The sequence below is a fragment of the Squalius cephalus genome (assembly GCF_949319135.1).
Source record: "Squalius cephalus genome assembly, chromosome: 22".
NCBI classification, from domain to species: Eukaryota; Metazoa; Chordata; class Actinopteri; order Cypriniformes; family Leuciscidae; genus Squalius; species Squalius cephalus.
The window spans coordinates 23,873,258-23,896,916 of NC_137143.1; the positions used below are offsets into that span (position 1 = coordinate 23,873,258).

Genomic DNA, 23,659 nt, shown 5'->3' on the forward strand with positions numbered 1-23,659 from the left:
GTCGTCTCATGCTGGGCAGTGCTGGTTCACTTGCCCTTTAGCAATGCATAAACTATACAAAGGGTCTGCTGAGTTAGTGGTTTATTTCCTATAAGTATTCTTCGTCTCTGTCAAAAAATAAATAAATGAATGCATAAAGCGTTCACTCTGTAAAGATCATTTTGGATCGGTCGGTCGGTCTTCTAACTTCTGCATGTTAACATTTTAAGTCAGATTTACTTATTTTAGATCATTAGATCAATTGGCATATTTAGAGTGGCAATCTTCAATACTTCAGATAACTACAAGATATGTATGTTGTTGTGGTCATTAACCTTTTTATGCATAATAAAAGCTGTAACATCAAGTTATAATATCAATTAAGTAATTTGGCAAAACCTACTTTTCATTATAACACCTGCAGAATAACAGTCTTTACAAATTTATTCCAGTAATGTTTTAGTTGATCTTATTTAATTTAGCATACAACATATTGCCATTTCACTTTCCTCTGTAATGTTCTAGGTAGTTAACAGTTTTAATATCAAGCTATTGAGTTGCATTAGCAGTGTCTGGTGCTAAATCCACACACAATGTGTAGCACCTCAGGTCCAGAGCTATAAAACATAAGGCAGGCAAGAACTGCTCTCGCAGGCTGCAGGTAATATTTAATATTTAATACCTATCATTGCCTTTTGAGAAGAGAGCCATGCAGAACAAACCAAGAAGTGCCCTGTCTTTAGTTTTATTATAAACGGTTACAACAACTAAAAATAGAAGTGCAAACATGCCTGATTTGTATGATGGACGCACAATCAAGCTGAATCGATCTGAGAGGTCAGGGCTGGTCATGTAGTTCTACATTTACAGCTGTCTGCACACCTGAGCAGACTGGCAATTCTTTTATTCTTTTGGCAACTCTTTTATATAGAGCAAACCATGTCAGCCAAAATAAATATGTCTGTTGCAGCCTTGAATGAAAGAACAAAAACAAAAGGTACTTTGATTCCATTTGTACTCTATAGTCTTCTTATCAGTTCCTCCATAATTATATTGCTGCACACATCTGTAATGCCCCATTCACTTCATTCTTAGACAATTAAACTAATTATCATTTGTGTTATATTTTAAAGGTTTGCCATGTCTGTTGTTTTGAGTCATGCCACCACACCCTGTTGTTTTTAATATGTGTCTGTGTTTCTCTCAATAGAAGAGAAACTTTAGAAGAAAAACTTCTTGTCTAGTACATGCAGACCCGGAAGTAGGTGAAGAAAGAGAGGACAGCTTTACTTATTTAACTTACTTTATTTTGTTGATTTTACGTGGCAACCAGCTGCAGAAATCAATAACGAGGGACAGAATTCATTGGTTTATATTCTGACATGGTCCTCCTAATATAGAAAAATCCTTCCATCTAAGACATTCTTTTTTTATATGGCCTGTCATAAAAAAAGAGTTTGCTTGTCCCATATAAAGTGTGGTATTTATTCACAGGGAATGGAAAGTCATGATTGCAATCCCCTGTCACAGACACACATGCCCCCTACATATTTTCCATGGGCATCTAATTAATTGTGCAGTTTTATGGTAATATGGCCTCATTCCAAACATAATTTGAGTGATCTTTCAAAGTTCCTTGGACCGGGTCTGTGGGGATTGACCGGGAGGAGACTTAATTTTATACATGCAAAGTTAACTATGGAACTTCAATAGAGACCTTTACCTTCGGGAGCGTGCACCATTATGAAGACATGAGCGATGTTCTAGATACATCTTCACTTTTCTTGTATTGCATGAACTGCCCTGTTTTGACTTTTAGATCCTGCCTGTATTTCCAGAAAGGCACAGAATTTATAGGTAAGAAAGCTACTGAATGCTATATAAATTGATATTCATTCATTTTGCAGAAATTTTTAACCAAAGTGGAATCATGAAAATGGAATCTGTGTACAATAATATATTTCTCACAACTTTACTGTGAAAAAGGAATCATGTCTCCATTGAATGTGAATATTGAATTGGTCACGCCCACAGGATGCTGAAATGGAAGGATAAGAAATTCAGCAGTTACACAAAAGAGGAATTTCGTCCAAAACATAAATAATGACATCAATTCAATCATTCATTTTGACTGCTTATTTATTCAAAAACATTTTTTTTTTACCTGATTAGACACATTTCACTGAAGTAAGTTCAATACTGTCAAAAATATTAGGGTAATAAATATTAGAGACAAAAAAATGGATTTCTCAAATCTCTCTATATTAAAGTTTGGCAGTTCAAACAGTAAATTCTACAGTTCATTTTATTTATATACATACAAACATACATGTATTCATATACAATACACTTTTTTTTTCTATATGACACTCTGGGATACGTCTCTTTCAAATGCACTATTAAATTGCACACTGATACGTTTGTGACCCCATTATGGCATGTTTCACCTGTCCTGTACAATTCATGTCATTTCCTGGTTTACTTTGTGTCGTGACCGAAGTCTGCTTACCTAATTCCATTTACCTGTCTGGAGATGCTGAAGGATCTGTATGAGTGTCTTATGCTGTCTAGCCCCTCCTCGGCTCGCTGTCCTTTACTTTAAGCAGCAATGATTGAATGAACTGCCTGACGAGAGCTAAATGAATGAAGACGTGCCCTTTGCTTTCTAGAAATTTCCCTAATTACCTTTGGCACTGATGTTTGTTTAATAACAACAACAACAAAAAACTCTGGGATTGGTCTGAAATCGATTTATGTCATATGAAGGTCAAGTCTAGAGAATTTCTAAAATCTGTTATGTGGGTCCAAATACTTTTCTGACAGATTTATTGACAGATAGATTTTTATAATGTGGAAGAGGCTATATAATGATATGAGCACAAGAACATGATTGCATGTAAAATCTGTTGCAGTTGTGTGACCATTTATCTTACTAGGAAATGACATCACGTGTTGAGTGCATGGTCGCCTCATCCCTCCATATTAAACGGCAAAGGCAACACAGGACAAAAGCAGTGGAGTCCATGAGCCAGCATGCTGATAGACTTCCCCCGTTCCCCACGCTGGTCTCTAATCTGCATGCAGACAACTTCTATGTGGATATTTGGATTTCCTCACCATAGCAACAGAGCTGCAAAACCGTGCTGTACAACCTCTCATCAGACACAGTCGTGCCTTGGCATCGCACGGCACGCGGGAGCCAGACGAAAGGGAGATAAGAAGAGGAAAGAGAAGGGAAGAGCACACCGCTGCCCTGCACCTAATTCTCTGTGGGAATTCTCCTCATTAGGACCATGACAGCTCAGTTACAACGGCTCCAAAGTGCCATGGTTCATGAGAACAGCCGGCGGTCAAGCATGCATTCCTGCGCTCAGCTGAGAGACAAATGGAGGGATGCAAAAATGTCACTCTTTGCTCACCGTGACCGAGCCTCTCTATGCTGAATCCTTTTGTGTCAGACTTCGATCAAGCGCGGGTTAATTGCGAGAGAGCGGCTGGAAGATCCCCCCCCCCACCTCCTCTTCCTCGTTGCCAATCTGTCCGTGCCTCTGATTTTCCACTCATTCTACCTCTCTGGTCTCTGTTTACTTCTGTCTGCTGATTTCTCCACCCCTTTCTCTCAGTCTCTCATGCTTTCGTGCTCCCTCCCACAGCTCGCTATCTCTCCTCCCCTCGTGCCTTCAAAGCCAGCAGTCTGCTCATCACTCCAGGGCTGCTTGCTACATGATCTCTTGGAAAACAGCGTCCACGTCTTGCTCGAGCTGCTTTATGTGCAAGCCTTAAGATTTCTTGCCCAGGACAGCAGGATGCTCCTGCGCTGGCACTGATTCCTCTATTTCTCTTCTCGATTTCCCCTTCCCCTCCCCTTTCCTAATCTCCTGCCCTCTGACCCTGATCCCCTTCACCCCAGAACCCTATTCCCTCTCTTTTCCCCTTCTTTCTTGACCATGTTGCCATGTGTCTACCGGCTCCAGCCTGTCCTTGCCTTGCTCTCCTTCACTTTGTTGACTCAAGGGGAAAATTGCCCAGCCACCTGCCTTTGCCCAGACCCTCACACTGTGGACTGTAGCGGCCGAGGACTTACCCGTCTTCCGGACGAGATCCCCTTGGACGTACGGAGGCTACTGTTGGCAGACAACTGGATCCCACGGATTCCTTCGGACTTCCTAGTGCTTTACAGTGACCTGGTCTACCTGGACCTCCGCAACAACTCACTCTCACACATTGAGCCGGGCACACTTAGCACTTCTTCCAGGCTGGTTTTCCTGGATCTCGGCAGCAACAACCTGACCGAGATCCCCAAAGGGACTTTTGGAGAGTCGAGGAGCCTAATTAAGTTGCGCTTGGGCAACAACCCGTATCTGAGCATGGTCAATGAAGATGCTTTCATGGGTCTTACCTCCTTGCGTGAACTAGAACTAGAACGCAATGCCCTGTCCGGGCTACAGGTGAGTGCCCTGAGCCAGCTGCCCTCCCTCCGGGTGGTTAGGTTAGAGGGCAACCCTTGGGTGTGCAACTGCAACTTTGCCAACCTATTTACCTGGCTGGTGGAAAACAGTCACAAGCTTCCCAATGGTAAGTCCTTGAATTTGACATCAACTATTGTAGCTTGTTGAGCCTTGTCTTACTGTTGCATAAACGTTACTGTATGACAAGATTCTTTGCTATTTATATTACTCCAGATTAAACAAGGGACCTCTTCCTCTGATCTAAATTTAGCTCTCTCCCACCTCTACAATGACTACAAGGGATTTCCAGAGTAATGACAGATAAATGAGGACAGTGCCAAAACATTGAGCGATGTTTAAGTATGCAGTGATGCCCTTATCCTCTACAGAGCTCACATTTTACATTCCATATGGGGATGTGATTTGTGATCATTGGACATGCTACGCATGCCGAACACCTGCTTATTCCCGCCAGGCTATGTGCTTGTGTGTGTGATATATCACACAGTCGTTTATGGACATGCTATTTATCTGGGAACTTTCATCAATTGCTTCTTGCTGTGATATTGTTCTGCAGTTCATTGAGGTTACAGTGATGGAAATAACCTGTTTTTCTGATCTGTGATTACTTTGTGGTAGTATTCACAGAGGTTAAAGGGATAGTATACTCAAAAATATAAATTCTGTCATAGTTTTTGTTGTTCCAAACATATAACATTCTTTCTTGTGTGGAACATTAAAGAATAAGAATTTTGAAGAATGTTTCTGTGTTTTTGTCTATGCACTGAAAGTCACTGGGGTCCCGTGTTGTTTTGGACCCACTGACTTTCATTTCATAGACAAAAACTGTTGAAACATTTTTCTCCTTTATTTTCCTTGGAAGAAAGAGGTTTGGAACAACAAATTTAGTAATGATGATGGAATTCGAATTTCCGGGTGTTTTGCTGTATGTTTTAGTGTTGTGTGGTAATACCATGTTTTTTTGGACTATAATAATTGTACCATAACAAAACCATGATGCATGAATATGGTAATCATTCGGTATCATAATATACATGAAACTAAGATATTAACACCATGGTATAGCCATAGTACTGTTTTTAAAGTATAGTTCAGTATAAAAAGCTACTTCTTTTAGGATAGATGTTCAGGTATAATCTTCAGACTCAGACAGTCATAAAAACATATTTTGCGAGACTGAGAAAGAGAAAATTAAAGAGCATCATTCTCAGGGGAAGGGTCACAATAGCAAAAAAGAAAAAAAAAATCAGCTTATTCAGAGATTCAGTTCATTGTCTGATAAATACAGCTCTGTGAAATAGATCAAGATTTTCCACTGGACTCTTTATTTAACATTCATCGACATCAAAATTAGAAAGAAGCATATTTACTGAAAGCAAAACATAAATTCCTCTAGTGACTTAAAAGTACACACATATTAGTGCTATGTAGCTGAAAAATAAATAGCTGAAATAAAATGCAAAAATAGATCACAAACATATACAGTCATCATCTGTTTTTATTTTCTTCGACATATAGTTTATAACATTTCATTTGAAAGTTGTTTCATTCTGTTTAAATAAATATTATACATAGCAAACCTGTATATCATTGTGATAAATGACGGTCACTGTGTCTTTTTATGGTTTACAACAAAACCCACAAGCAGCATAAACCCATAAATCAGATGGTGAATAAATTGACTCTATCTCCCTCTATCTATCTGCATGCTAGATTTTACCGCAAGAGGACAGGGAGATTTACAACTTGAAATTGTATATACCGTCCTAGTTATCATTTCCCTGTGGATAAAATGGAAAATAGATAACTCTGAACAAACATTATCAAATGGGCAAACACCATGCAGCCCCAGAGCTCCATTATGTGTCATTTAGCTGAGCTGCTTGCGCTGTTTGTTTACATATGAACATGACCTTACTTTAGCGCAAGGAGAAATTAACAGCTTCTCTTGCGGAGTAACCACACAATGGCTAATAAAATGCAGTCCTCGTGAGTACTGTGAAACATATATGCCTGGGTTCACAGACAAGGCTCAAGCCTAGTCCCAGACTTACAGTAAATGCATGTTTGAGCTGTTTTAACTGAAAGCAACTTGCACTGACATATCTTAGAATATGTCAGTGCCATTGTTTTGTCTCTAGATGTATACCAGTGATGTTTTGTTATAAGGCACGTTTATAAAAGCTACTTAAATTTCCTAATTTAACTAAGTCCTAGTCCTGGCTTAGTCTGTGAAACCAGGCCCTAGTCTTTTCTAAAAGTATCTGAGAATGCAACCACAGTGAACAGAAAATCACATTTGACTATTATTTGTCATTGCATTCACATTTGCTATGCTAATGTCCATTTCAGTTTGGTCATTGAAAAGAAGTTGCACTGGGTGAAATATGAGATCCCTCAGTGGCTCCGACAAATACATTTATCATGGGCTTTCAAAGCAGTTATTAGAGGGTAATAATGAATTGTACGAGAGAAGGGAGCCAAGCTCACATCAGCATCAGCGTCAGCAGCAGACGGGGAGCCAAAAGTGGAGCCAAGCCTCCGGCATACCCACCAACAGGCACACCGTAGATGCACTCTGAAATTGAGTTAGGAGCGCACATCTCACCTCATGTTTTCCACTTATTTCTGCATCATTGGGCTCTTATGACTTGAGGAAGTCGGAGAGCAGCTGGTGATAACTACAAACAGCCTAGAATGACCTTTGTAGCGGACATAAACAGATGACTGGACTGTGCATGGACAGCATGTCCTAATAGGCTATTTATCTATCTAGAGATGGACTTCACTTACAATGATATGATGAATGAGAGTATCATGCTAATTCATTTAGATTTAGTGACTGATGTGTTGTGATCTAATCAACGACTGCTGCTGCAATTACTGATTTCAATACAGTAGACTATGCTTGGTGCATTGCATTTCTAGTCTAAGAAATTCTCAGGAGAAAGAGAGAAGTCTATAGAGAAATGGTATATTCTGCCTCAAGGTTTAGGAAAATGGAATTTTAAATCAAATAAAACGTTGTAGCTGTTCTCCTCCTATCAGAGGAATTGTTTATTACCCTCTTAAACTCTTCAGTTGAACTGCTGATCTTACCCGAGATGCTTTGCGTTGGTCAGACACAATTCGCGAATGCATATCTGCATTATCAGAGCTCACCGTGGATAATCCCCTTAATGAGAAGAAGGATTTCCCAGCAGCAGGAACTATCAGTCCCTCTATTTCTAGCTGCATGAGAAAAATGATAAGAGAAAGAAATTGTTGGATTAGAAGCTGAAAATATTACTGTAGATTATCCTCTCACCGTTGCTTTTGATCTGATCTCAGAGCTTCAGCAATAAATTATTCCCAAAGTTGAGTTATTCACTAGCATTTTCCTTAAGTCATCTGCTGGTTTGGATAATGATGGTACAGGGTCATTTAGGTCATTGTTTACTTTCTTAATGTCAAACAATTAAAAATTGTAATCAAATTAATTACATGATCTGTATTATATAATTGAATAACAATTAATTCCCAACTCCCAAATTAATAATAATATTGAAAATATTATTGATAATTCAAAGTCATTATAGTGGCATTTATAAGCATTTAATCAATTTATTCAATCTTTACAAGTCAATATATTGTTTTGGGGTTTCTTTCCATATCTTTGAGCATAAGACCATTTTTGTTTTGGGGAGGGCCATTTGTACTGGACGCATTCTTTCTAGTAATTTTTTAACTTTAATTTATTTTTGTGAGACTGCACTATCTAAGTTTTCTTTTGAGGTTGTGGTCATTTTCATTTAGAGTCGTCCTCTGCACTGCCTGGCTGAAAGAAGATTTCTTGGGTCAGGTCCAATAAAATTTTCTTAGAGCTTCTGAAAATGGACATTATATTCCGTCAAAGAGCTGTTGATATATGCTTAATTTAGTTTTGGTAATTGTCTTTGGACTTTGTCTTACCCAGATATATAAAAAAAAAATTCATAAGAAACATTGCTGAATCCCAGAATGACAATTTTATTCTCAATCACTCTGCTATTGCAGTTCAGTTTCAGATGCAATTATCTACCACATACAAACTGATATGTTCAGCTGAAATGTTAAGTACGCACTTAAATTCAATAGCATAGTATTTGCAATCTGTATGCGTGTGCTCAATACACAAGTATGTGGCATCATCACTATGTTTGACAGATGGAGACTCGTTTGGAGAATAGAGAGTGTCTGGATAATCCTCTGTGAGCATCAACAATCAGAATAAATGAGAGCCCATTACAGTCGATCACTGCCAAGCCTGGTTTATATCAAGACCAAATCACTTGAGCTAATGGTCACAGGAAACAGTTTTTTAAGTCTATACACACACACACGCACATAGATCGACAGATAGACAGACAGAGACATATATACTGGATGGATGGCTCTGCTTTTATTGACACCATTGATTCTACGCTTATCGCGTCTGGTGTGTAGCTAGTGCAGACTTGCTCTGCGCTTGTTTGTGCTGGTGCTCTTTCACACATTTTGATTTCCCATGTGCACATGTGATCATACGCCCCTGAACACAGACTAGGCAGCCTGGCAGAGTGGGCTGCAATGGATAATGGCTGATGTAATGATTTAATGGACTGATGGGCCCTTTACTATGTGACCTTTGAACTATGCCTGGTGGATGAAGGCAAAGAGCTATAGTCACTAGGGGTGCCATTTAACAGATTAATATGGTGAAGTTAAATCCGATCAGAAAGTGAGCAGACGTTATCTACTCGGCTTGAACTGTTGTACTATACGTATAAGAATAAAGTGCCTTTTTAATAAAATCAACATAAAACAATCTATAACTTTAATGAAGATCAAGATCAATTTATGAATTGTATACAGGAGAGTGTGGTAAGAAGTGCTGCCCTCCTTAATCTAACCAGCTGTGCATACTTTTTATAATGTGACCATGTATTTAGAAGTGACTCATCATATGCTGCTGCTTGTGATTAAGAGATGCACATGATATATATATATATATATATATATATATATATATATATATATATATATATATATATATATATTCATTATTATGAATATAATTGTTTAATATAATTATTGTATATTATATAATAATTTGCATATTCCTTAACATTTCTCCACATTTCTCTTTGCCTAGAAGACAAGTTAAATGTGGCTTGAATTCCCTACATAGTTTCACCATATGAAATCAATGAAATACGAAAATAACTTGACTCTTTTTGACACTCACACAAAGTGTCCTCAGGAGAGGATGTGTTCAGTGGACTTTCTCAGTCTACCAGCAGCCGCTGCTATGAATCTTTTACGAGGGAAACAAGTGTAAACATGATCCACCGCTGTCATCACTGCTCATGGTTGAGACAGAACAAAGCGCATCTATAATTAACATCACCTGTGACCTCAGACTGCCCTGACCAGTGTAAAAGTAGCCTGAGGGGGCTCATTTTAACTGATTTACAACCAGCTGTTTACCAAAGACTTGTCAACAGAAACCTTATAAACTGACCTGAACGTCGATGATCGTTGGCCAACACTTTTTTTTCCCCAAAGCAACACACAGTTTATTTATGGTAAACATTTTATTAGTATGTTTCCTAGGAATTGAACCCATGACCTCTACGAATTGATTCAAACTCAGTGTTGAACAAACCGCTTGAATAAGACTTATATGACTATTTTCCTAAGCTTTTATCATGTTACCGTCTACTGTCTAGTCTTTAATCACATGATCAAAATATGACCTGCTAATGAAGTAAACAGTTGGACAGAAATGGCACGCACACACACCCAAAAAAACATTATAATTCAATTAAATTCCACCATCTGGCATGTCCTAGGCTGCATATCGACTGGCATGCTGTACTTTCTGCATATATCCTTATTATGTAATAGAGATCAAATAAATCCTCAGCACATTGTTTGTTTTAAATGCATGTGGTATGTTCTGCCCCCACTGCGGTTCTGACTGCTGGCATGTTTCCGTAAGTGCGATAGTGTGTATTTTTTGCATGCTAAAATAACTCCACCGTATGCTTCATGCCACAAATGGTATGCAGAGTATGTCTAACTAAAAGCAAGCCTGTGTGTCTGTGACATCACTGAGTCCCTTGTTTGAGGGAAACCCCTCCTGATTAGAATGAGTCACGCACGGCTGTTGCTGACACAGGACCGAAAGCTTCTTTACTATAATATCTCGCTTGCTAATTCTCTACCTCCCCTTGACCTTTATGTGAGCTTCATCTTTAACAGTGATTTTCTGTTTAAATGCTAATACATGCAAAACAGTTCCATTTTCAGAGCTCAATCAAACAGCTTATACTTGTACCTCCAAAGAGAGCCCTTGAGTTCCTGTGCAGTGTATTACAAGGTAGAGAGCAAAGCTAGAATTAAGCTGAGGTCAGGCAAGGTTGTCAATACGCTGAAATGCACACCGACTATTCATGCGCCTACAATCAATGGCCTGAATGGAGTTAGAGATGGGGAAGATGCCAGACTCCAATATCAGGCTCACGTCGGGCAAGTAAATCAATCACTGGCGAGAGAGTGCGTTACACCGAAGCATTCATTCCTCTTACCAGACGCTAATTTTGAATGTAATCCATCAAGTGCCGACAATCACCTGGCTGTTCGCTTGATGGCATTTGAATCCCTCACTCGTTCACTATATAACTTGTATAGTGAATGCCACATGGTTCACTATATGGGGAAGAAGTAAATGACAATGATTTAGAGAATTTTAGTGAAGACAAATTATATCTATATACAGTACATATACATTCTATATCTGATTGAAAGATATTGAATGTTAGATTGCTTATGTGCCCAGCTATGGTTTCGGGAAACGCCAAATCGCTGAACTATGTTGGTAACGAACGGAACTTGCAAATTTGGCTAACGCTGCTTTCAGAAAACAAGTGTACCGCAGTACTACAAACCCCACCCCTACTAATTACTCCCCCCCCCTACCTTAAATTACACCCCCTACAATGAAACTGCCATTCGAGATGTCATCAGAGCCCCTTCCTCTAAAATTGCTGATGTTGTCACTATAGTTCTGCTCTTCTTCTACTTCAGTTTCCTCACTTTTTAAGCTTCACTATCCTCATAGTGATAATACATTCCGATCGTGTTTAATTTAATCAGTTTTTTAAGTATTTTAATTTTATGGAAGGGGTAGGTTTAGGGTAAGGTTTAGGGGGTAGGTTTTTAGCTATAATTACCATTAGGGGTGGGCGATATGGCAAAAAGATAATATCACGATTTTATCACGATTCTTTTTCGTGCTGGTTTTACTATTTTGAAAGTGATGGAGCATTACAGCCAAACTAATGTCCCTGTTTTTAAAAACAAAGCCATAGGTAACAAAATAAAAAAATAAAAAAGAATGGCAGACATTTAGGCCAAAGTGGCGAAGATAAAAATCTTTGTTCTTATTTTTTAATAACAAAGAAAATAATGCCAAAGATACACATTACACATACACAACTTGAATATAAAAATGAAATAAACCGTGCTTAATTTTTTCAGCTACAGTAGGTGTATTTAACAGTAGCATTCAAGAAAGTAATTAAATTAACAAATAGGCAAATAAAACACTAGATACATTATTCATTGAATCTTATTAAAGCTACTTTTGAAGAATGTGGGTAACCAAACAGTTGCTGGTCCCCAATGACTTCCATAGTATACATTTCCCCAATGACTTCCATAGTATACATTACATTTGGAATTCAATAGGGACCAGCAGCTGTTTGGTTACCCACATTCTTCAAAATAACTTATTTTGTGTTCAGCACAAGAAAGAAATGAATACAGGTTTGGAAGAGCATTAGAGTGAGTAAATAAGGACAGAATTTTCATTTTTGGGTGAACTATCCCTTTAAGGACAAGCAGCAGCATGTTTACTATATACTGTCACTTTAAGACCAGCGAGACATGTCTAATATAAACGCACATGACATGCACCAGAGTTTCTCTCAAATGTTTGCTTTCATTTTACAATTGACCAACTGTGTTTATGTAAACCTTGTGTGTATTTGACACTATTAGTGCAACAAGACTCGTAAGATAACTTAGTCCAGTAACTAGGCGCATGTTAGAACAGCGCACCAGAAAAAAATCAAAAATCGTGATACCCCTAATTACCATGAGTGTATTAATAGCATAGTTTATTTTATGTTTTACTACTGTTATTTCATAATTCATTAGATTAAAAAGTAATATAAGCTACTAAGCTAGTCTTACTCCCAAAGATTGTTTAGGTCAGTGACATCCACTCGAAACTTGTAAGTGTAACTTGGAGGGGCATGGTTTGTAGTACTCGTGCACCCCAGGTATATAACAGGGTCAGAATAAATGTTCAAATAGACAGAATTAGGCTTACTCCCTGTAGCAAAACTTATTTAGGTTGAAAGGTCAGAGAAAACCAGCGTGATTAATCTCAGCTATCCTGGACGCATGTTTGACAGAAGACTATCTTTTGACACTCACGAGAGAGAGAACCTGACACTGTCTAGGCACAGCTTGTCTCAGATCCTCTCATTAAAAGCAAGCGAGTGTGTTAGTTTTCCTCTGGGCCTCAGAATCTGACCACTTTGAGTGTTCACAGCTCTGCTTTCACAGCCGAGGGTGTGAAGAGACCTAGTATCGTTTTCAGCGTTTACAGTGTTAACATGCACCTGAAGCAAAATGCAAAACTTCATCCTATCATTGATTCATATAGTTCCTCTAACAAGACATTGTGGCAGGATGAACAAGGAACAAATTCCATTTAGCAAGTTTTATGGGGCATATTTATTTGAATATTAATGTATTTTAAAATGAATATATTCTCTATATTTAGAAATATTTTTCCATAATTATGTAAACTACTGTTCAAAATTGGGGTCAGTAAGAGTTTTATTAAAAGGTACATTTTTATAAAAAAAAATAATTAGTACTTTTATTCAGCAAGGATGCATTAAATTGATCAAAAGTGACACTAAACACATTTATAATCTTACAAAATGTTTCTATTAAATATAAATGTTGTTGTTGTTGTTGTTTAAAAAAAAAAAAAAAAAAAAAAAGAATCCTGAAATAGTTTTTATCACAGTTTCCACAAAAATATTACCGTTGATAATGTTTTTTTGAGCATGTTTCTTAAACACCAAATCAGCATATTAGAATGATTTCTGAAGGATCATGTGACACTGAAGACTGGAGTAATGATGCTGAAAATTCAGCTTTGATATCACAGGAAAAAAAAAACAATAGAAAATAGTTATATTAAATTGTAATAATATTACTCTTGTTACTGTATTTTGTTCAAATAAATGCAGTCTTGGTAAACGGAAATAAACGGAATAACAAAAAATAAGAAAATTATATAAATAAAAATGCAATTTTATAATTGCAAAATACTAACATAAATACTATAAAAAATATATATATAAACAATTCTGTAAAAATTATCCACATAATTTACATTTGAAACCCTCTGCCCTGTTGACTGAACCAACTGTTCTGACTCATTCTTCCCCTTCCTAAATAAATTCAAACACTCCCCTTTATGTTCTCTGATTAATATTAGCTGCTCCACTTTTCAGCTTACTTTTTTATGGTAGGGGAACATACTGACACCTCGGTATCAATCAGAGCATCCTTAGTAGAACAGTTCCTTTAAATAAACTTGACCTTTGTATTCGGAAAACAAACATATTGAAAATTTCCACAGGCTCTTTATAGGACAAGTTGTTTTTGCCTGGTTAGTGCCCTCAATGAACACAACACATACATCTCAAACAGTGTTCAAAATCTCCTCGAACCGTGGCACAGTGCACCTGCGGACATATAAATATGATTGAATTTCAGAAACCTCATATCTGCAAAATATAGCTCCAATATAGCAGGCTGCCCAGGCCACCAGCTCAAGTACAGTAACCTGTGACGGAAATAAATCATTTGCAAACCGTAACCAGGTCACGATGCGCTGAGGTTAATAATATTTCCTGCCACAGAGTATTGATTAATTCATCTCTCTCTGAGCACAGCCTGTGCTCTCCATCTCCTAAGAATGAAAATAGAAGAAAAAAAATATACCTTGCGCAGGTATATGTGAAGTGTTAAGAAACATTAATCAACCTGGAGAGGCAGGTGAGGATCACGTGATCAAAGAGAGCCTCTTAAAGTGCCAAAGGCCAGTGTCTGGAGTTAGCAGAGCGATGAGTGTGACGAAGCTATGTGAATATAAATGCAGGCTATTTGTCTCCTTCATACTCCAGTGAGTTATTCTGACATTAAAACTCACATTTCAGACTTGTTCTTGAATCTAATGTGAAAATCAATATGTCGATATATAGACTCTTACTTGGAGATGAAAGAGAAAGTAATGCAAATGCTGAGGTGCACACTTTTTTTTTTGCTGAAATGTATTTATATAAATGTATGTTATAGAAATACAGTTATCAAATCATGTTAAAACAATCAACAGTCGGAGCTGCAGTTGAGCCTTTGTGCTCATATTTGAGTCCTCCTGTGTATTATCCCCATCAATAAAGGTGGAAAATAATAATGCATTCATAAAAAAAGCTTAATTGTTTATCATTAGAAAAATATTTTGGAAACAATCAAGGCTGTCAAATAATTGACTGAAAAAAATAAGAAAAAATAGGTTATTGTAGACTTAAAACTATATATATTACACTGATTTTCCAACTGCATCACTTCAGTGTTTGAGGTTTTCCATTACATTTGGCTCCAGTATCATCCACCCACCTGCCTGACTTCCCCCAGTACTTCCACCTGTGAGTTAATCATATCAACATGTCATGCCTGATCCCTGCAGGACATTTAGCCCACTGAACTTGTTTATCTAGGAAGCCAGTAATTTAACACAAAAATACATACCAGTTTCTGTGGAAATATTTACAATGTTAAGTTCCTTGCTAAATATCTGTCTACAGCCATGACACAGTTGTTAAAGGGGTAAAATATGATGCTATATTTTGTTTATTGGGTGCACTAGAGGTTATGCTTTAATGTTCAAAAAACATTATTTTTCACATATTGTACATTTTTGCAGCACCTTAATCTCATTGCTAGTCTGTCTGAAACAATCGTATTACAAAGCATCATATGGCCTCTTTAATCTCATGACCTGTGATGATGGTGCTGTGTTGGAAAGGACAGGTGACGCATTACACATCATAACATCAGAACTGGTGACTAATACCACGAGAACAGGTATCAGACTAATATCATCCTGTAAATAATATCCTGACAACCTCAAGGCCTGTGGAGTGTATCAATCCACAACTGTCCATGATTTTTTAGCCAACAGGTTTCCTTTTTCAAATGATCATTTATGAACATTTCCTTTGGACTGAGTTGCTAGAAACCAACATGAGTTTCAGTAGCATAATAAAAGCACACGGCTGGCTGGTGTCAGGACTGAGGCTGAGGCCATGACTGTGACAACCCATATTTAAAATGTCTTCATAGGCTTTAATTGTTACATCAGATCCTGTTAAATGAAATTATACGTGCGTTTAATACACACTGACTGTGAATGTGCCCGCATATTACTGGCTACCACTTATCATGCTTGTACATACTGTAAAATAACAGTATCTCATTGAATTGGAATTAACTTCAGAGCTATTATGGTAAATTAGTATTGAACTCCCATGACAGTCAGTAAATCCTTCATCACTTTTTCATCACAGCAAATCTTTCATCACACACAAACAATGTGGGAACCCAGCATGCAACACAATCCTGATTTTGTGTGTGTGTGTGTGTTATGAGTGAAAATGACCTACCGTGCATTGATTTTGCTGTAAATTTCTGAATATAGTATTTTATAGTAAAATATCACTGGTAGATTATTTATTCATTATTTTACATGAATGATTTCAAAATGATGCATAATGTAAAATAATGAATGATATTGAATTAATAATGTAGAATTAAGCATGCTAATTTTAGAATAAAATACTATAAATACAGAAATGTATAGTGAAATCAATGCATAATAGCTATTGTTTCCCCTAATAACACAATATGGTAAAAAAAAAAAAAAAAAAAAAAAAACCAAATACTGTAAAATAACCAGATCTTGTTGCATGGTGAAATTCCATATATAGGGGAATACCCATAAGCCCTTGCACTTGATTAATTCAATTTTAAAATAATGTATAAAGTGTTTCACTGTAAGTTTCAGAATATTTTATTTAAAAAAATATGTTTACCCATCATTATATATTAATTGTTAATCATTGTTTTACATTATACATCATTTCCGGGCTTATGGGCATCACCCTACTGTAATATGTTATCTATGTTATCTGTTTCACAGTAAAATGCAGAATTTAGTAATTTACTGTAAAACAGTAGTTGAAGCATGTAGAATGCTTGCAGTGTTTTACAGTACAGAGCAAGTGAAAATGAGAGATGCTAGATTCACACTTCTGTCGTCTTCTGCTGTTGTGCAGCTATCCCACACAAACTGTGAGTTCGCTCTGGATATAGTTACATCTCCCACACAGAGCCTCACGCTCCAGTGCATCAGATGACCTGGCAGTTAAAAGCAATGAGAGCGAACATGTCATCACTCCCATTCTTCAGTGAGACTGCACGTTCTGACTGCGAGAGAAACGAGTGAAAAAGCCCAATACTTGTTTTATCATCTTTGGATCTCATGACATGCTCCTGCTGTTTTATTTCTTGCGTTCAAGCGTTCAGCCATAGAAGAAAACAAGCCAGCCTTGATATCATTTACTTTTCTTTCTTATTTCTTTTTATTTTCTGCTCATTTAGATGAAGATGCATTCTTTCCTGTCGGATTCCTCTGCGTAAACTCTAATCACTCTCTTATTAACATCTACTCGCATACACAAATATATAATTTACTTTCATATAATGTGAGTTGATTATATTTCTCCGCGCAGCTGAAAGCTGTTGTCGGATATTCTTCTCTGTGGATTTCATGATTATGTGTGGTAGACGTGCCTGAGTCTCATATGCCCTTGATTCAGTCTCATTAACACACAGCAGTGAGTCAACAGGGTCACACTGTGAGTGAGTGTGTGTGTGTGTGTGTGTGTGTGCGTCTTTTACTTCTGTTTTAAATGAGTGAGGGCTGACAGTCTGACTTCTGTCCTGGTCAAACAGTGGCATAAATAAACATGAGAGCTATTTTTGGCCTTCTCATAAGCCCCCTGCCATTTCATTTCCATCTGTAAAAAAATCAAAAAGTTCTTGAAACGAGTCCACAAATTCCATTAGTGTCCATACAGTGCAATTGTACAGTCATTGTATGTAAACTAATAGAGCTGTACTATAATGGTCATTGTTATTTTGTCTGTTATGTATTTAGTCCAGTTTAAACCAATGATATCATTAAAATATAAGATATACAACAACATGAATGTCTATATATTAGGGTTGTGCAAAATTGTGAGTGTGAATTGATCACAACCCACATGAAGTTACATTAGAATGACAGGAAGAGTAATTTACTGTATTTTATTAAAAAATAAATTATAATACCATTCAAAAGTTTTGTCTTTGAATTAAGTCTCTTATTCTCACAATATAGTAGAAACAGTAAAACTGAAATTTTATCACAATTTAAAATGTTCTTTTTTAATATATTTTAAATGTCAAAAATGCCTGTGATGGCAAAGCTGAATTTTCAGCATCATTACTCTAGTCTTCAGTGTCACATGATCCTTCAGAAATCATTCTAATGTGCTGATCTGCTTAAAGGATAATTCCGGTATTTAACACTTTGAGTCTATTTTGTAGTTTGTTTTGGATGAACAAGAGTGGTGGACAAAGATATTTTGACAATGGTTCCAGTCTCGACTTTTTGACTATTTTAGAATTGCCCATGACCGCATTTGAATGGGAGTCTATGGCCATGCACAAACATGTTCTTAAAACAACCCTTAACGTTTGTTTTCAAAACTGTGCAACTCACCGAGTGGTTAGTGGTGTTCGTTGATGATTAAAACACGTATATCGGCGCAATGTATGATTTCAATCCGTTTATTTTTCTATAGTGGAACTATTTTTTCAGATACCTCACAACCGCGTATAAACTTCCGCTCGATATTTGAGTCTGAAGCGTTGGCACACTCCCGACCACTTGATGGCGATAACCACTTTGCCGTACGCTGTAGGGAACTCGGTGTCTAGCGCATAGAGTAAAAAAGGTCTCGCTCGCGGAACCGAGCGAAAAGACCATAAAAGACTACAACCAAATGTAAACAGCCCCTTTTTCCGTTTCCGGTAGCGCAGTAATATCAACGAGCAATGAGTCCTCCAACGGAAATCAATGGGATTTTACAAAATGCCAAATAAAACACGACAGAAACTGTATTTCGCTACGCTACTTGTTTTGGAACATCAACGAACACCACTAACCACTCGGTGAGTTGCACAGTTTTGAAAACGAACGTTAAGGGTTGTTTTAAGGGCATGTTTGTGCATGGCCATAGACTCCCATTCTAAAGCGGTCATGGGCAATTCTAAAATAGTCAAAAAGTCGAGACAGGAACCATTGTCAAAATTTCTTTGTCCACCACTCTTGTTCATCCAAAACAAACTACAAAATAGACTCAAAGTGTTAAATACCGGAATTATCCTTTGAGAAACTTTTTTTTTTTAATCTTTCAAAATAGGCCGTTAAGCCACATTCAAACTTTGTCCTGCTTTCTTAGTTAAAATTTGAGTCAAATGAATGAGAAATTATTTAATGAACTACTTCCTTGCATTGAAATTTGATTTGCAATTTTACATTAAAGGATAGTTCAAAAATGAAAATTCTGTCATAATTTACTCACCCTATTTTATGATTAATTTTTTTATTTATTTTTTCATTTGGGTGAACTAAGCCTTTAAATAGGAATTTAAAAGGCATTCACAACACAACCTTGAAGACCAAAGGGTGTCCGTTTTTATCATTTTATGATTCATAATGATGCTCATTAGCACCCCTTTTGAGGCCCATTGTGCTCTTTTAACAATCTTACACTCCACAGTAGACTATTACTCAACAGCCCATGCAGGAAAGTGTACAGTCAGAGGAAGACAACTTGGGCTTTTAGGCCTAAATCTGTTTAAGCAACTGCTTTGCACAGTTTGTTTTATGGAAACCATGTACATTGATCTAACCATTGTAATGTGAAGCCTAATAACTAAAAACTATATTATGTTTTTGTGTTTCTTATACAGGTATAGAAGGAATGGAGTGCTCTTTGCCCACTGATGGACGCCGTGTGCCTCTCAGCCAGCTCTCCCAGGACAGTTTTCGGGAGTGCCAGATCACCCTCACCCTCACCGATTTCTTCATCATCATCTTCTCGGGCATCTCCGTCTCGGTGGCCGCCATCATGGCCAGCTTCTTCCTGGCATCCACCGTCCACTGTTTTCAGCGCTGGAGCAAGGGCACTAAAGGGGACGAGGAGGAGAGTGAAGAATGAGGAGGGAGCCGAACGACCTTCAATATGATTCAGAGCTGCCAGTTCTTGACAGAGTTCAAACAAACAGCGTGACTGAACAGACACCAGGTAGAACTTGAGCAGAAATAGCCTGAATGATAGTGGCTAGTACGGATGCAGTACCCTCAGAATCAAAAGATTTTTGGTATGAAAGTAAGCCTTAGTATGCAAACTTCCAGGTTGAAGGAAATTCTTTGAGACCCTGTCCCGCAGTAGAATTCTCAGTGTTATTGTCCGTAGAGTTTCCCTTCATGTAGTCAATATAAAGTTAGCAAATTTCAACTGTGCTACTTGTTGATTGTGCCAAATTAGCACAGGTAGGCAGCAATGGTTCAGACAAGCACTGGTGAAATGGCTATACGAAGTCATGCAAGGTGAGTCAGAAGTCAAACGATCCAGCTTTATACAGCCAAGTATATGTGATGGAAGCCATTTTCTTTCCAGTTTGAAAGGATGGGGGAAAATAACATGAGCTTAGAGAGATTTTACCTGAAATTGAAAGTTTAGAATAGAGCTTAATGTGAATAGCCGTGTCAAATGCCGCACTTTAAAATGGTTCTAGCTAAGTTACACCTGCCCTCAAAGCACCAGGTATACTGGTTCAGCCCAGATCTGCCAAAGAACGCTTCGACTGAGGGACTGAGGTTAATGTGTTTTGAAATATAGATTTATTTTTCTTCAAAGAGAATCTGTAATCTTAGCAAGATTACATTTATTTAGCGTAATTATGGTACTACTCACATATTTACCCTTAATGTGACTGAAGACAATATTTATGAGATAAAGATAAGTACATACTACAAATGTCATTGTGTTATTCATGTCTTAAAGGTATATTTGAAAAAGGCATGCAGTGGGCCTAAACAGTATTTGGATATTTAAGTCAAACTTCTATATTGCCATTGCAACATTAAACCAAGCAAAGCACAAAACAACAAACAAAAGATTTGTGATCGGTTTAAATAAAAATGAATGATTAATTAAAAAATGCCTTATATGATGTATTTGTATGTTAATGAATAATTCAATTAAATGTATACAGAAGAAAAAAATTGCTTTGAGACTGTTTTGTAAAAAAAAGCAATTGCAGAAAAGGGAAGTACAGTATCCTTTCTTTGCAGAATTTGTAAGTGTGACTTAAGTGTCCAAATATGTTTTGAGGCCATTGTACATGTGTCTTCAGATTGTTGTCTAGTGTCTTTCAACTAATAATAACAATAATACAGTGTATAACTAAATTTGTTAATGATGTCAATTCCATCAATACCGTCTGTTTAAAGAAAATTATTTTGTCAGTAGACCGTGTGGGGCAAATGATTTTCGAATGTCAGGAAAAGACATTTGATTGTTTTTGTTTTCCTTTATTATTACTTCAACATCTTGCTTCTTTCATATCCTTATTTGAAAGGGCTTCATGTGTCTTAAGAATTGGTTTATTCGTGTCTTTTGCACAATCAATCACATTCATTAATATCCCAATATCTTTCACCATCCACTGTTCCACTTTTACTGTCCATTAGCAGATGCTCTGGATGTGCTATTTTGAGAATATATAGCTTTTCTCCAGACAGGTATCACAACTTCATTTTTTGCAGTGCATGAATAATTAATCGGATCTGTGAAATGCGGCAGACAGTGTGCTAGTCTTCAAAAATGTTAGGGATGGAAAAAGAAATCATTGTGATTCAATAGCCGTCTTATTTTAAATTAATTTTATTCCAGTCACAACCTCAGCCGTCATATTGTGTTGGATGTAAGAAAGCATGAATGCATATCAATGTAGTGTAAATGTTCCAGTGTCAGGACACGGTTGACCATATGCACAATCTTTCAAAGCTCAACTGTAGCATGGTATCATCAGCATAAATCAACCCCCCCCCCCACCCCACACACACACATATTTACCCAAATATTTATAGCTAGCTGTATGTATTTGCAAGTGAAATGAGGTATTGTCTTCTTGAAAATTCAGAATGTTATAGACACTTCATATGCCATGACAATGGAGCTGTTTAGTCATGACGTCAGTTTGTATGCTGACCTCGGCATGGTTTCCCATTGGAATTTCAAAGTTTTTGAATAGCAGGTTATGCTTTATGGATAAAATCAGAAAGAATGAAAAAAAAAAACATAAAATAACCTGAAATGTGACATTTGAACAAGAAAATGTTTTAAAAGTCGGTATATAAAGACAATCAGTTGTTAGATTAAGCATCTTATTATTAATATTTAAAGAGGCCATATTATGCCTTATAACTAAGTCTTGAATTTATTTTTGGGGTCTACTAAAAATAGGTCATATTCATGCTTGAATGTTCAAAAAACCCATATTTTACATTTTTGCAGCACCTCTCTTCCCAGCTGGTCAGTAACGCTCTGGGCTGCGTTTCCCAAAAGCATCAGCTGATCTTAGAACAATTGCCACCAATTGTCTCTAAAAGCAACTTAGGCTTACGAAGCTTTTGGGAAACGCAGCCCTGTTTAGTTCAGGTGTCTATGAAGCCCCTCCGTCTGAAAAGCACAGTGTGCTTTTATTGGTTGGTTGGACCAGTGTGTTGTGATTGGTCAACAACTTTGAGCGTGTTTTGGAAATGTCATGCTGACCATAACCATGAGTTTCGACACACTACTAACGCTAACTAACTACTCAACCAGGCCTCCCCTGCCCCCCACCCTTTTTTTTTTTTTGCGTACGCCTAGGGCGGAAATGATTTAAATAAAGAATATTATGACGTGTACATTCTCTGAAGAAAACAAGACTACAAATGAGGCGTTTCAGGGAGTTCGGAAACAGTGCTTACTGATATAGAGTGTCACCCTTTGGAGTGGACTTTGTGCACACTGGACCTTTGTCATGCACTAAAGAAAGCTGAAAATGTAAAAAGCATAATAGGTCCTCTTTAAAATCATAAATTGAAAAGTGCTAATTCATTTGAAATTCCTGAGGGAACCCATGACTTGGAAGTTTTTAGTACTACAAACAGAACAGCAGCTGATTTTACATGGATCATTTCATATGTGCATTGACAAAATGCATCAAATCAATACTTTTGCTTCATTGTCTACAATAGCAAGTCAAATATAGCGTGTTCATTGCTGTACCATCTGTCAATAATTCAGTATGTGTGTCATTTGAAAAGAGCCCAGAGCTCCCATTATTATCCTGTGTCACAACTGTCACACTGAGCGATGTAGTAAAGATGTGTGTTGCATTATAACATGGAGTATATTTGTTCTCAGTCTTAACTGAACACAGTATACCTAGAAAACCAACTACTATGTAGTTACAGTAGAAAGAAAGAGGGAAGAAATGAAATGAAGGTTTTTTCCTGCATGACCCAATGGTGACATCATTCAGTACTTTGTTTTTTACTCCATATGGCAGTGCACTGTTGATGAAATACTGTACAATATATTAAACAGTAAACTATTTTCGACTGATCTTTTTTTCTTTACATTGATTTTCTTCATTTTCCTTACCATTTCTTTAAATAGCAATGTACATCTCTGTGAAAGAGACTTCTAAGGGACTTCAGTCTCAGTAATCAATAACAGCATGTTTGGCTAGATACTTTTATAGATCTGAAGAATCAAATGATGAAAGCAATATATTTAGGGAAGTTATAAACTCTCAAACTGTCAAAAATGCACCTGTTACCTGATAGGTACTGAAATTAATATTGATTCAGAACTTGCATTAAAGAGTTAGTT

The 23,659-nt window shown here is 37.1% G+C and overlaps 1 protein-coding gene across 1 annotated transcript; it reads left to right on the forward strand.

The window, feature by feature from the left end:
• Positions 1–2,114: 2,114 nt before the first annotated feature.
• Positions 2,115–23,659, forward strand: lrrc38b (leucine rich repeat containing 38b). Its single transcript, XM_079857621.1, has 2 exons — positions 2,115–4,554; positions 19,683–23,659. Exons 1-2 carry the CDS (start codon positions 3,927–3,929, stop codon positions 19,928–19,930), a joined length of 876 nt encoding a protein of 291 aa, XP_079713747.1. The 5' UTR covers positions 2,115–3,926; the 3' UTR covers positions 19,931–23,659.